Here is a 13,805-nt window from a genome sequence, read left to right as displayed (position 1 = left end):
CTTTCCCTCCCCTTTATTTCCCAACCACACACCCCCCAAATTGACAGTCAGTGACAGGTGTTTTATTCAAATACAACAGGACATGGACAGATAATAACAGGTGGTCATACAACATCTCCGTTTATGGTCGGAGTTAAGCAAGCAGGAAACAACATGCTATTCTCATCCAAGCTAAGATGAGAGAGCACACCACTAGCAACACCTTTGTTGACAATGGTCTTCGTGAGCATGGGAATGCAGCTGTCAGATTGACAGCTGCATTGGTAGTCTCCTTTTTGCTCTGACAGGAATAGTTACCCCAATGTGTATTTGCTGACATGGTGTTTTACAGTAGGATGGAAAAATGAGATGTATATATCTATTTGGCAATAGTAACACCTTGGCTGCCTGGCTTGGAAACTGATTCAGCTGTCAGGTGACAGCTGTCGGTCAGTCCGAATGCGTATTTTGTGATAGTCCATCCTATTTGACTGAAATGAAATACAATTATAGTTCTTATTGAATAGTAGAATTGGCATTCTAAAACTGCCATTACATAGGCTACTTGCCGAGCAAAACAAGGAAGTGATGTGGCTCGCTCTGGTGGTGCAAAGCGTAGCTACTTTTGTGAATTTAATAGTTGTATTTAGGTTAATATTGCTATATGTTTGTAACCGTTTTAGAAAAGCAATAAGCCACTCGAGGCCCCAGCTTACCGGGTATTTTACAATGGCTGGGGGGTAGAAGACCCTCCGCTCCGCGTCGGGTCTGCCTACGCCCCCAGCCATTGTAAAATACCCGGTAACCTGAGACCTCTCGTGGCTTATTGCTTAAATAATTGTCTCTGAGATATAGTGGAGAAAAAAATTATTGAAACGTGAAAATATTCCAGTAAAAATTATAAAAACAACCTCAAAATTGTATTCAAGTAGAGTCCTTGAGTACATGTACTTAATTACTTTACAACCACTGCTTTTCCACAACTACACCTGACCTTAACAAGCAAAGTTTCATCATCATTACATCATGGTTTCCATGGTAACTTTAATCCACTGCTGTCGCTGGAAGTGATGATGTAATAAAGAAAAAAGGTAATCAAGTACTTTGGGTGGTAGCCTAGAATTTACAAGGAATTCCAAGAGATCTTCGTTCTTCAGGGGGAAGATGTATTGAGGGGAGAGTGTGTGTGTGTGTCGTGTGCATATGTGCATGGCTGTGTGTCAGTGGCAGCTGGTCTTCTGTCTATGAGTTCTCTCATGACGTTTGAGAGTATTGCCCTGGCTGAATAGTTTACCACACTGGTGACAGTGGTAGGGCTTCTCTCCACTATGAATTCTCTCATGACTTTTGAGCACACTGTTTCTGCCAAACCGTTTCCCACACTCGTCACAGTGGTAGGGCTTCTGTCCTGTATGAATTATCTGGTGACGTTTGAGAGTACTTTTCATGCTGAACCTAGTCCCACACTGGTCACAGGCATAGGGCTTCTCTCCTGTATGAATTATCTGGTGATCTTTGAGAGTACTTTCCAGGCGGAACCTAGTCTCACACTGGTCACAGGCGTAGGGCTTCTCTCCTGTATGAATTCTCTGGTGATCTTTGAGAGTACTTTTCATGCTGAACCTAGTCCCACACTGGTCACAGGCATAGGGCTTCTCTCCTGTATGAATTCTCTGGTGATCTTTGAGAGTACTTTTCAGGCTGAACCTAGTCCCACACTGGTCACAGGCATAGGGCTTCTTTCCTGTATGAATTATCTGGTGACGTTTGAGAGTACTTTTCATGCTGAACCTAGTCCCACACTGGTCACAGGGGTAGGGCTTCTCTCCTGTATGAATTATCTGGTGATGTTTGAGATGACTGCTGCGGCTGAAGCTAGTCCCACACTGGTCACAGGCATAGGGCTTCTTTCCTGTATGAATTCTCTGGTGACGTTTGAGAGTACTTTTCATGCTGAACCTAGTCCCACACTGGTCACAGGGGTAGGGCTTCTCTCCTGTATGAATTATCTGGTGATGTTTGAGATGACTGCTGCGGCTGAAGCTAGTCCCACACTGGTCACAGTGGTAGGCCTTCTCTTCTTTATGAGTTCTCTGGTGTTGGTTGAGATGTCTCTTTCTGCTGTAGACATGTTTGAGTTGGGCAGGAAAGACATCTGGGAGGGAGAATGAGGAGAGAAACATAGGCTAAATAAAATGTTTTAAAATAACATGCAAGCTGTGTTGGTATTTAGGGATGGTTATTGGGTACCGAAATTCAGTTCCAAGTAGGAACCGAATTAACACATGATTGGTACCCATACAAATAATTCAATTTCGGTTCTGCCTATCGGTTCCTGACAAATGCGCAGTCAAGTGCTATTTATTTAACAGCAAACTCCGGTAAAGCAAAAATGTAAAATAGCAAGGCAATGTTATAGCGATATAAAACGCCTCAAGATGAGCCTACTCGTCAAAAGCGACCCCAGCATTACACAAAATTAATTAATTAATCAGGACGAGTACACCTGTCAACGGGATCAAATGTGTTACGTTATTTTCTACCATTTTGGAACTGAAATAGGGAACCGTTAGGAACAGTAATCGATAAGCAGAACCGGATCTGGTATTGGACTCATACAAATCCTAACGATAACCATCCCTAGTTCCAAGTAGGAAGCGAAAAATAAATGTTAAGTACCGCGTACCCATAGAAATAATTGTATTAGCAACACACACACACACACACACACACACACACACACACACACACACACACACACACACACGTAATTTAAACCAGAAAAAGTGCCCCTCGGGCACAGGTCTCCACCAGGTTAGGATTTTTTGTTTTTTCAGTCAAGTGGCATTTCTTCCTCAGCCTATAGTGGGAATATGCGGCGTGCACAGTTTCACCGCAATCGGACGCTGCGTTAATGATTTGTGGCATTTTGTAAAAAATGGGCGGCCACTCCTGAAAACTTTGAAAGACAATCTTAGCCAATGAGGATGGAATATGAGAAATCAAACAGATCCTTGTTGATTACATGACTACAGAAATCATGTAATCAACATCTAAAGGAGTAATGTGTTTTACATAAGTTGGCCTTCTGGTGGGGCTATAAAGAGCAGATGTGAAAAATACAGGGCAAAGGTTTTTCCTTGGCCTCTAGGGAGTGTGCATACAAAGTTTTACACTGATCGGTGCAGTTATAGTTAAAAACACAAATAGACCAGTTATAGCGCCACCATGAGGCTGATTTGAGAAGTTTCAAGTTGCATTTGAGAAGTTTCAAGTTGCATTGCTTCCTCTGCCTAGCAGGAATGTGCGTGCAAAATTTCATGGAAATCACACAATGTTCATGATTTGCAGCATTTTGCTCAAAACGGAGCACGTTGGAAGCCAATCTTAGCCAATCAGGATGGAGTATGAGAAATCAAACAGATCCTTGTTGATCACATGACTACAGAGATCATGTGTACCGATTAGCGTGACATTTTGATACAATATGAAGGAGTCATTTAAAAAAAATGTGTTTTGCAAAACTCTGCATCCTGGTTGTAACAATATGATTGTTAGTTGGCTACGGGTTTCCGCACGGACATGTTAGAGTGCAACACCAGGGCAGCGGATTGAACGTGCTCGAGTGACAGAGAGCCAGACTGTAAACGTGCTACGTTGTGAATAAAGTGTAAGCAGCTTGAGTAATGCTTTAATCATCCGTTCTTGAAGTACGAGAGGCAAGAATGAAACATGGTGGCAGCGGAAATAACTTTGGAATAAGAGAACAGTAAAAAAACGAACTTTTTCTGTGCAGCTAAACAGCTAACAACAAGCAGAGTACTGGAGAAAAGGCTCGTCACGTCGGTCGGCAATGGAAGGTTTGAAACCCCCATCAACATTGTGTTTGGACACTGGCAATCTTGCGAAGTCATGGAAATCATGGAAAGAGGAGTTTACACTTTACTTGGAGCTTTCTTTGCCACAGGCAGAAGAAACAACAAAAGTGAAACTGTTTTACTACCCGATTGGAGAGACTGGTAGGGAACTGTGTGAAACTCTGATAAGTGATGTGACTGCAGCCAGGAGGACGGTAAAGGACATGATTGAGAGATTTGATGGACATTGCAACCCCAAGGTAAATGAAACAGTGGAAAGATATTGTTTTTTCATGAGAAATCAAGGTCTGGATGAAAACATTGATAACTGAGTTGAGAATGTTGTCCAGCACATGCAACTTTGGAGTAATTAAAGACTCACTCATGCGTGAATAGTATGTGGCATTATTCATTCTGGACTGAGGGAGAGATTGCTCAGGGAGGAGAACCTGAATTTGTGCCTACAGCTGTGCAGAGCTACTGAACTGTCACGTGAAAATATTAGGACTCTGGCAGGACACACAGTTGAAGAAGTGCACATGATGAAACAGACAGCATGGCAGGATAAAAACACAAATACAGTTTCATGCAAATTCTGTGGAAACACACATGAAAGGGACAAGAACAAGTGTCCAGCCTTTGGAAAACTCTGCAAAAAGTGCGGTAAAGAAAATCACTTTGCTGTCAAATGTAAAACCAGACAGGATAAAGGCATAGAGTATATAAAAGGATATAGACTGAACTGGCGCGAAGCTCCGCCCCCCCCAGCTATTCATGTCAGTGGAAGTTGCTCAGTGGCATTTTGAAGCACCCGGAAGACTGCCGGAAGTACCGTCTCCGAACGTCTACTTCCGCATTTGACCACCAAATTTTGGTGGTCAAATGCGGAAGTGCAACCGAGCGATCAATGTTAAAGCCCAGCTGCACGGGGTTTCCCGGTCATGAATACACAGGTCCGCCTGTAGTCCCTCCTCCTACCACTAGGGCCCAGCACTTCAACGTTGAATAGCCTCACTGGCCCCTTGGATAAAGGCAGAGACGAAGGAAAACAAGTGCACCATGTAACTGAACAGGATACTGAAGAATATGAGGACATCATGACTATCACCACTGCAGGGATAATGACAGTGACTGGTAATGAGGCCAGAGATGACAAAGTGAAGAACAGCCAGCTTTTCGCAGGGATGCTGATCGGCAAGGAGATGGTCAAGTTTCTGATAGACTGTGGAGCTAGCTGTAATGTCATCCCTGTGAATCTATTGAGTCCTGATACTCAGCTGGAGAGCACAAGGACAGTGCTAGTAATGTACAACAAGACCAGACTGCTTCCACTTGGAAAATGCAAGGTGAAGGTGAGAAATCCAAGGAACCAAAAGCAGTACCGCCTGGAGTTTGAGGTGGTGAATGAGGACTGTAGACAGCCACTGTTGGGAAAAAAGGCGAGCGAAGCCATGAAACTCATTAAAGTACAGTATGAGAACATACTGGCTATTGACAGTATTGTGACTGAAGAGACATCAGCCCAGGTTGGTCTAAATATGCAACAAACAAAGAAGGAATACAGTGATGTGTTCACAGGTGATGGCTGCCTGGAAGGAGAGTACAGGATCGAGATCGACGAGAGGGTGGAGCCAGTGAAACTCCCCAAGCGACGAGTCCCGGTTGCCATGATGACTCCTCTTAAGTTAGAGCTGCAGGATCTACAAAGAAGAGAGATCACCACACCTGTGGAGAAAAGCACAGACTGGATAAGTAGTCTTGTCACAGTGCAGAAACCTAATGGCAAGCCACGAATATGTATTGATCCTAGACCACTGAACAAGGCGCTAAAGCCTTGTTCAGTGGTCTGTGATGTCAAACATGGATTTTGGCACGTGAAATTGGAGGAGTCGTCGAGCTATCTAACTACATTTGCTACACCGTTTGGCAGATTTAGGTGGCTCAAGATGCCTATGGGAATCAGCCCAGCACCTGAGATTTTCCAGCGGAAGCTGACACAAGCGCTGGAGGGTCTGCCAGGCATCTACCTCATTGCGGATGATGTGTTGATCACGGGAGAAGGTGACACACAAGAGATGGCCTACAAGGACCATGATGAAAAATTGAGACAGTTTCTCAGCAGAAAGGAATATCAAACTGAATGCAGAAAAGTTCAAGTTGAGACAGCAGGAAGTGCCGTACATCGGACACCTGCTGACAGCAAATGGACTGAAAATGGACCCCGAGAAAATCAGGGCGGTGAAAGACATGCCGAGACCCACTGACGTGAAGGGTGTACAGAGACTGATGGGCATGGTAAATTATCTTTCTAAATTCTACAAACACCTGTCAGATGACTGAGGTACTGAGACAGCTCACACACAAGGAGAATATGTGGGAATGGATAGAAATGCATGAAGAAGCATTCAGCAGGCTGAAGGAAAATATAGCCAAAGCACCAGTACTGAAGTACTATGACCCACCAGAGGAACTGACATTGCAGTGTGATGCTTCAGAAACGGGGCTGGGAGCAGCACTGACTCAGAAAGGAAAACCAGTAGCATTCGGGAGCAGAGCACTGACACCAACGGAAAGGGGCTATGCCCACATTGAAAAAGAATGTTTAGCTATTGTCTATGGCAGTGTTTCCCAACCCGTGTCCCGCGGTACTTTACTGTGCCGTTTGATGTGTCCAGGTGTGCCGCCTGATTTGACCGAAAATGTAACACTAACCCTAACACTATCCCGAAAAGCAATAGCTATTGAGCTGCAGGATTCCTATTGTGGCGTCGTCGTTGTTGTCACACGTCTAATTAATTAGACGTGCGACAACAACAACCACGGAACAATAGACTCTAACGACCATCGGCCATAGGAATGTTAATCACCTGTACTCGCCTGGCAACTTTACTGTATAAATGGGGCACAGCCTAGCTTGGCACTCACTCACATTGTACAGCTACTACAAGATGGAACCAGCAGTCAAAAAGAGATGCATCCAGAAGACTCTACATTTCGCGGCAACCCCCAGAAAGACACCACCAGAACCCGACAGCAGCACACACATATATTTATATATATATATATATATATATATATATATATATATATATATATATATATATATATATATATACATACATACATACATACATACATACATACATACATACACACACACACACGCACACCCCCCGTATATCTAGGTGTGCCTCGAGATTTTTAGGCTATGAAAAGTGTGCCCCGGGACAAAAAAGGTTGGGAAACACTGGTCTATGGCATGGAATAATTCCATCAATATACTTATGGCCGGAGAGTGACAGTACAAAGTGACCATAAGCCTTTGGAGAACATTGTCAAGAAGCCGCTGTTGAGTGCGCCAAAGAGACTACAACGTATGCTGCTCAGGCTTCAGAGATATGATTTTGATGTAATTTATGTCCCAGGTCGTGACATGTTGCTTGCAGATACACTGAGCAGAGCATACTTACCAGAGAGCTCATCTACAAGCACAGTGGAAGCTGAGATTGAGACAGTCAACATGGTGGCCTACTTGCCTATCTCTGAAGAGAGGTTGAGCACAATCCGCTCTGCTACACAAAGTGATGGAACGCTACAGAAACTGAGCAACACCATTCAGAATGGATGGCCTAAGCATAAGAAAGACACACCAATGGATATTATGCACTACTTCTCATTTCAGGAGGAACTGAGTGTGCAGGATGGCATCATCTTCAGGTGAGAGAGGTGTCATCCCGTACTCACTGCAAAGGGACATCACCCACCGGATTCACTCCTCTCACCTGGGGGTGGAGGAATGCCTCAGGCGTGCGAGAGAATGTGTCTACTGGCTGGGAATGAATGAACAGATAAAGACATTCATAATGAAATGTGACATTTGCACGTTGGTTGACACAAAACAACAAAAGGAGACACTACATCCACATGAAGTACCAGGTAGGCCATGGGCCAAGGTCGGTACAGATTTGTTTGCTTTTGGCAATAAGAATTACCTCATTACAGTGGATTACTATTCCAACTTTTGGGAGGTTGACTACCTTCCTGATACAAAGTAAAGTACTGTAATAAGAAAGCTGAAGGCTCACTTTTCCCGTCAGGGGATTCCGCATTTTCTTTTTTCGGATAACGGCCCTCAGTATTCGTCCGAAAAGTTCCGGCGTTTCAGTCAGCTGTGGGAGTTCGAGCACAAGACGTCGTCTCCTGGATACCCACAGAGCAACGGGAAGGCAGAGTCTGCTGTGAAAACGGCAAAACGACTGATGCTGAGAGCTAAGGCAGCGGGACAGGACCCGTACTTGGCTATGTTGGATCACCGCAACACACCTACTCAAGGCCTGACTACAAGCCCGGCTCAGAGACTGCAGTGCTGAGCAGGAGAACCAGAACACTGCTACCTACTCGGGACAGTCTTCTACAACCTGAGGTGAGACATGCAACACAGGAGCAGGTCGACAGGCGGGAGAAGCAAGCGAAATACTACAGAACGGCTAAGGATATGGACATGCTCAGACAGGGGGACCGTGTTAGAGTTCAGCCATATGAACCACACACGACCTGGAGGAGGGCTACAGTGGTGGAGCCCGTTGACCACAGGTCCTACTCGATACGACTGGACAATGGAGGTGTTCTACGGAGGAATCGGCGTCTTCTGAGGCGGGACCAGGGCACAGTACCTAGTGTGACGGCCCGTACAGTGACTGTTGACACTCACACAGAACCGGACACTGTTATGACCCCTGACAGAGTAATGAGACACACAACAGACTGTGACTACCAGGTCTGGCCGACCTGTTGTTAGGCCAAAGTATTTGCAGGACTATACGCTGATGTGTGGTCGCTGTTATGTGACTAGGACTTTGACGGTACGGAGTGACAACAAATGACTTTGGTTGGACTTACAAAAAGGAAAAAGAAAAAGGGAAAAAAAGGACAGAGGGACAATGATGTGACTTTTGTGACTTTGGACTAAAAAAAATGTTGAATGGATATTGCATTTGAAAAAAAAGTGATAAGTGGTACCTGAAAATATGGTTGGAGTAATATTTGCCTTTGAGAAGTATTTCGGTGAGGAACATTTCTATTGTTATTTTTCACAGTAACTTGCTCAGAGAATGATTTATTTTCAGTTGTTGATGAACAGAATAGTGTTTTACTAATGTCTGTTACAGAGACATTATTTTCGGTTAAGTGATGTTGTTGATGTTATTGCGTTTTTCTATTTGAATAAGAGTTTACACTTCAAAACAAAAGAAAAAGGATGTAAAAATATGATTGTTAGTTGGCTATGGGTTTCCACGCGGACATGTTAGAGTGTAACACCAGAGCCGCGGATTGAACGTGCTCGAGTGACAGAGAGCCAGACTTTAAACGTGCTACGTTGTGAATAAAGTGTAAGCAGCTTGAGTAATGCTTTAATCGTCCGTTCTTGAAGTACGAGAGGCAATAATGAAACACTGGTGGCGCTATAACAGGGCCATGTGAAAACTTCAGGGCAGAGGTTCAGCTCTGGCATCCAGGGAGTGGGTGTGCAGAGTTTGGCTGCGATCAAGCCAGAGATTAGCTGTTCACAGACGGACACACACGGACGGACAGAGTACAAAACACTCTCCCCATGCCTTCGGCCTGGTGGAGACAATTAACTACAGTTTGAGTTTAGTGCTAGGACTCCTAGGAGGAAGCATTACTCCGTTAGTAGCGACAACATTTGTGTACATGTGCTTTCTGTTGAAGATGAAATCAAAGTGTACAAAAAAAAAAAAAAGAAAACATGCACATACTTATTCTGTGTAACTTTATCACAGGCTGCTTCAGCATGGCTGCCTGGTATATCTGTTCCTCCGACATATCTCTCTTAAAAAGCCCCAAATAGTTCGTCTCCTTCGGTCCACTCTGATGGTTCACGTTTGAGGTCCGCTTTTACCGTCTGGGATGTGACTTTACTCGCTGACATGTTGTGGTCTTGCCGCAGTCCTAATCTGTAACAGAGCTAAACTAATGGCCGCCGCTCTTTGTCTGTCTAAAACAGTGCAATGCATGCTGGGAAGAAGTAACTACTTTCAACAGGTCACAGTTTTGCGTGCGTGCGTGTGTGTGTGGGTGTGTTTGTGTGTGTGTATGTGCGTGCGTGCGTGCGCAGAGAGAGAGAGAGAAAATAACACCTCTGTGAGTCCGACGGTTCAAGTTACATTTCTTCCTCTGCCTAGAGGGAATGTGTGTGCAAAAAATCACGGAAATCACGTGTTCATGATTTGCTAGCCTGGCGCGGCCAGACTCATAGCAAGGGTTCAATGATGTTTCCTCCCCGCATATGCGGGGAAGAATCTTCAGTGAATCCCCGCTATGAGACTGGCCAAGCCAGGCTAATGATTTGCAGCATTTTGCTCAAAACGGAGCACTCCTGCGAACTTTGGAAGCCAATCAGGATGGAGTATGAGAAATCAAACAGAACCTTGTTGATCACGACGATTATTTTGCCTGTGCTTTTGATATCCCTACCCTCTGGTCATACTTTTTATTTTATTTATTTTTTTATGTCCAGTTGGAAATATGTTTTTATCCCATGTTTATTTTTATTTGAAACAAAACAAAACATGTGTTTGGGGTATATTTTCAAAATGTGTCAATTTGACAAAGTTAATAAAAAAAAGAAAGAAAATAGAGACAATCTGCAAAGTGGACGTGTGGTATTGTGAGTTGCGTTGTGACTTTGTAGATAGTCTACTTTCACAATTCCGCGTACAAAGAAGAATAATAGTAAAGAACCCTCCCCCGTTTGTTTTGTTTTTTGTTTGTCTGTTTTACAAATCAACAACCCTGCAAATATATGTAAAACGCTATATTGACTAATACAATATGCCGTTTTTAATTTTTCTGTTTGTGCGTTTGTTTGTTTGTCTGTCATTGTTGTTTTATAGCATTAGCATTCCCCCAAGCCGTGTTCATTTCACACACGCAATGCAGTACATATCTCAACACTGAGCCTATTGCAATGTTTTCTATAGATCAGTGGTTCTCAACCTTTGCAGGCCGTGACCCCCCCAATCCCAATCCCCCGAAATGACATGAATAAATAAATCCTATTTGAACTGAGGACCCCCACCCTGACAAGCACTTGGAATTGTAGAAGTTGAGGCGTGACATTTAGTTTGACTCGGTTCCACAGATACATTGTGAATACATCTACAGCCAGTGAGCTCGTAGATTGCCTATTTTCAAAAGTGTTGCCTCTTTCTTTGACCCGTTTTTATAGTACAGTTTGTTGATTACTTTTGATGCAGTAATGGTCTTCTTTCTTGTCTTTTTTCGGGTTGTAGATAAGGGAGGCGTCTCCGACCGATTTGAGACCACCCCCCCGTCTCCGCCCTTATATACCCCCCCACCCGCCCTAATGTGCCTGCATGGTAAATCTTTTTTATATACCATGTGCCTTTTTCATTTGGTCCCTCAGAGTTTATCTGTGGAACTGTCTTTTTTATGTGAAAGGATCTGCCTTAATCGTTTCTCGTCTTTATATTTGGTATATCATGCTATACTGTTGTGTCCAATGGAGTGTCTGTTTTTTGACATGAAGTGCGAGTGCATTGCTGAGAGGTTTATTTGAATGACGATGATCAATGATAACATTAAAAAAGGGTTTTATATCAAACTTGTCTCTGTCTGCTGTGTTAATTTCATTGACTGGTGTCATGGCCATGTTACATGCAAGGTTACATGCAGGAAGTAGCTGACTGAGTTAGGACACTGGCTATATGATCTGGAGGTTGTGGGTTCAGACCCCACTCAAGTCTTTACTTTCAAGACAGATTTCCAGAAGAACAACTTAAAATAAAGGTAGTGGGTCACACACACCAAGTTCAAAAAGTTTATTTCATATTTGAACAATTAAGGCTATCCAGCCTTCATCAGCCATCACACTGATGAAGGCTGGATAGCCGAAAAGTTTGTCCTTAAAACCCGGTCGATGCCGGATTTTGCACACACACTCCCTGGATGCCAATGATGAACCTTTGCCCCAAAATTTCCAAAACGGCCTGTTATAGCGCCACCAGGAGGCCGGCCGCTTTGTGCAAAACAAGTTTTTGGACAGTACACCTACAGATTTTGTCCAAACATCATGCAAATTGGTACACAGTCTCTCTAGAGCCATTCAACGAAACGGGTCTTTCAGATTTCTCAGACTCCATCCTGATTGGCTAAGATTGGCTTCCAAAGTTCGCAGGAGTGCTCAGTTTTAAACAAAATGCTGCAAATCGTGAACACATCGTGTGATTTCTGGGAAATTGTGCACGCACATTCCCACTAGGCCGAGGAAGAAATACCACATGAACATTTTCAACTCAGCCTCATGGTGGCGCTATAACTGGCCGAAAAGTGTTTTTACCTCTAACTGCACGGATCTGTGGATAACTTTGTATGCCAACTCCCTAGAGGCCAAGGAAAAACCTTTGCCTGAAATTTTTCACATAGTGCCACCAGGAGGCCGACAAATGTAAAAAACATTTTCTAATATTACTCGTTCAGATTTTATCCAAATTTCACACAAAACGGTACTCATGCTCTCCATAGTCATGTGATCAAGACGGGTTTGTTTGATTTCTCATAATCCACCCTCATTGGCTACGATTGGCTTCTCAACTTTTCAGGAGTAGCCCGCTTTGTACCCGTTTTGTACAAATCGCCACAACTACTCAACGCAGCGTCCGATTGTGGTCAAACTGTGCATGCATATTCCCACTAGGCTTTGGAATAAATGCCACTTGACAGTTTTCAAATCAGCCTCATGGTGGCGCTACAACACACACACACACACACAGACACACACACATTTATATTGCTCCTAAACATTTTGCCAAACATCACACACACACTCCTATCCTCCTGGTGGAGACCTGTGCCCAGAAGGGCACTTTTTCTAGTTTTGATATGTTTTGAACGGGTAGCGCACCTATAGTCAGAGCGTGGGCCGTGGTGGTCATATGAAGAGCAGAAGAACAACTTCAAAGTTCCAAAAAAAGCAATGTCAATTGGCTGGTACCAGTGGTGCCTATGGTAGTCATAGGGGACTATAGTGACGCAGGATACCTTGAAGGTCATTGCAACAGGCATCACCGCTTGGTTAAATTCTCGTGCCGGCGAACAGTCAACGCCAGTGTCCTCACACATTCACACACCAATGGTGGCAACCACTGGGAGCAATTCGGGGTTTGGAGTCTTTCTCAAGGACCCTTGGACAATAACTGCAGCGGTCCGCGTCGTCCAGGGCAGGGTGGTTGAAGTAACTGCACATGATGTTCACAAACCAGGGCAGGCACTTCGAGCAGAAAACGAACCTCAAAACCATGGTTGAATCTTTGATTTGTTTCTCAGTCAGTAGGATGTAGATTATTTTGCTTCTGAGAGAGGCTGCCTGATAAGTGTGGTTACTGCAGAATCCATGTTGTCTTTCTAATGACCGTGTTAGTTTGATTACTTTTTTTTAAATATATTTTTGGAGGGGAAATGAGAAGAACAAGGATCCATAAACAATTACAAAATAATTATTAAAAATAAATGAAAAAAGTAATCGAAAAAACAGACACCTCACGTATTTGAAGGACATTATCAGTCATTGAAATTTCCCTTAACAAATACTACATCATATATTTTTGGATTAATCATTAATTGATCATCCCATTACACGAACACACAATAACAGAATGTTGAATTATATGACTAAGAAATAAAACAGGCACTAGAATTAAAAGCCACTTCACCCCTGACACCACCTGATCTTATTTGAATGATGTTTAGGACACTAGAAACACTTTTCCTGGGTTCTTTTGTGTGTAATCTCTGTTTTCAGATATCCTGGACAGGAATTCATGTGAAAGTGAAATTCAATCAAGTTTGTACCTTTATTAGTGATATTAGTATAATATTTATTTAATTTGTTTCAGCATAGTGGTGGACGCCATCTTTAAATGGTCCATT

General features: G+C 43.5%; 1 protein-coding gene across 1 annotated transcript; it reads right to left on the bottom strand.

The window, feature by feature from the left end:
- Positions 1-802: 802 nt before the first annotated feature.
- LOC306917334 (uncharacterized protein) lies at positions 803-9,768 on the bottom strand. The gene is made up of 2 exons (XM_079495509.1): positions 9,614-9,768; positions 803-2,134 (listed from the first exon to the last, which is right to left on the bottom strand). The coding sequence occupies exons 1-2, from the start codon at positions 9,678-9,680 to the stop codon at positions 1,200-1,202; spliced, it is 1,002 nt and encodes a 333-aa protein (XP_079351635.1). The 5' UTR covers positions 9,681-9,768; the 3' UTR covers positions 803-1,199.
- Between the last annotated feature and the right edge of the window lie 4,037 nt (positions 9,769-13,805).

This window comes from Electrona antarctica (assembly GCF_951216825.1).
Source record: "Electrona antarctica genome assembly, chromosome: 24".
Taxonomy (NCBI): domain Eukaryota; kingdom Metazoa; phylum Chordata; class Actinopteri; order Myctophiformes; family Myctophidae; genus Electrona; species Electrona antarctica.
Note: the sequence above shows the minus strand (reverse complement) of the source record. Positions and strands in the feature narration are given on the sequence as shown.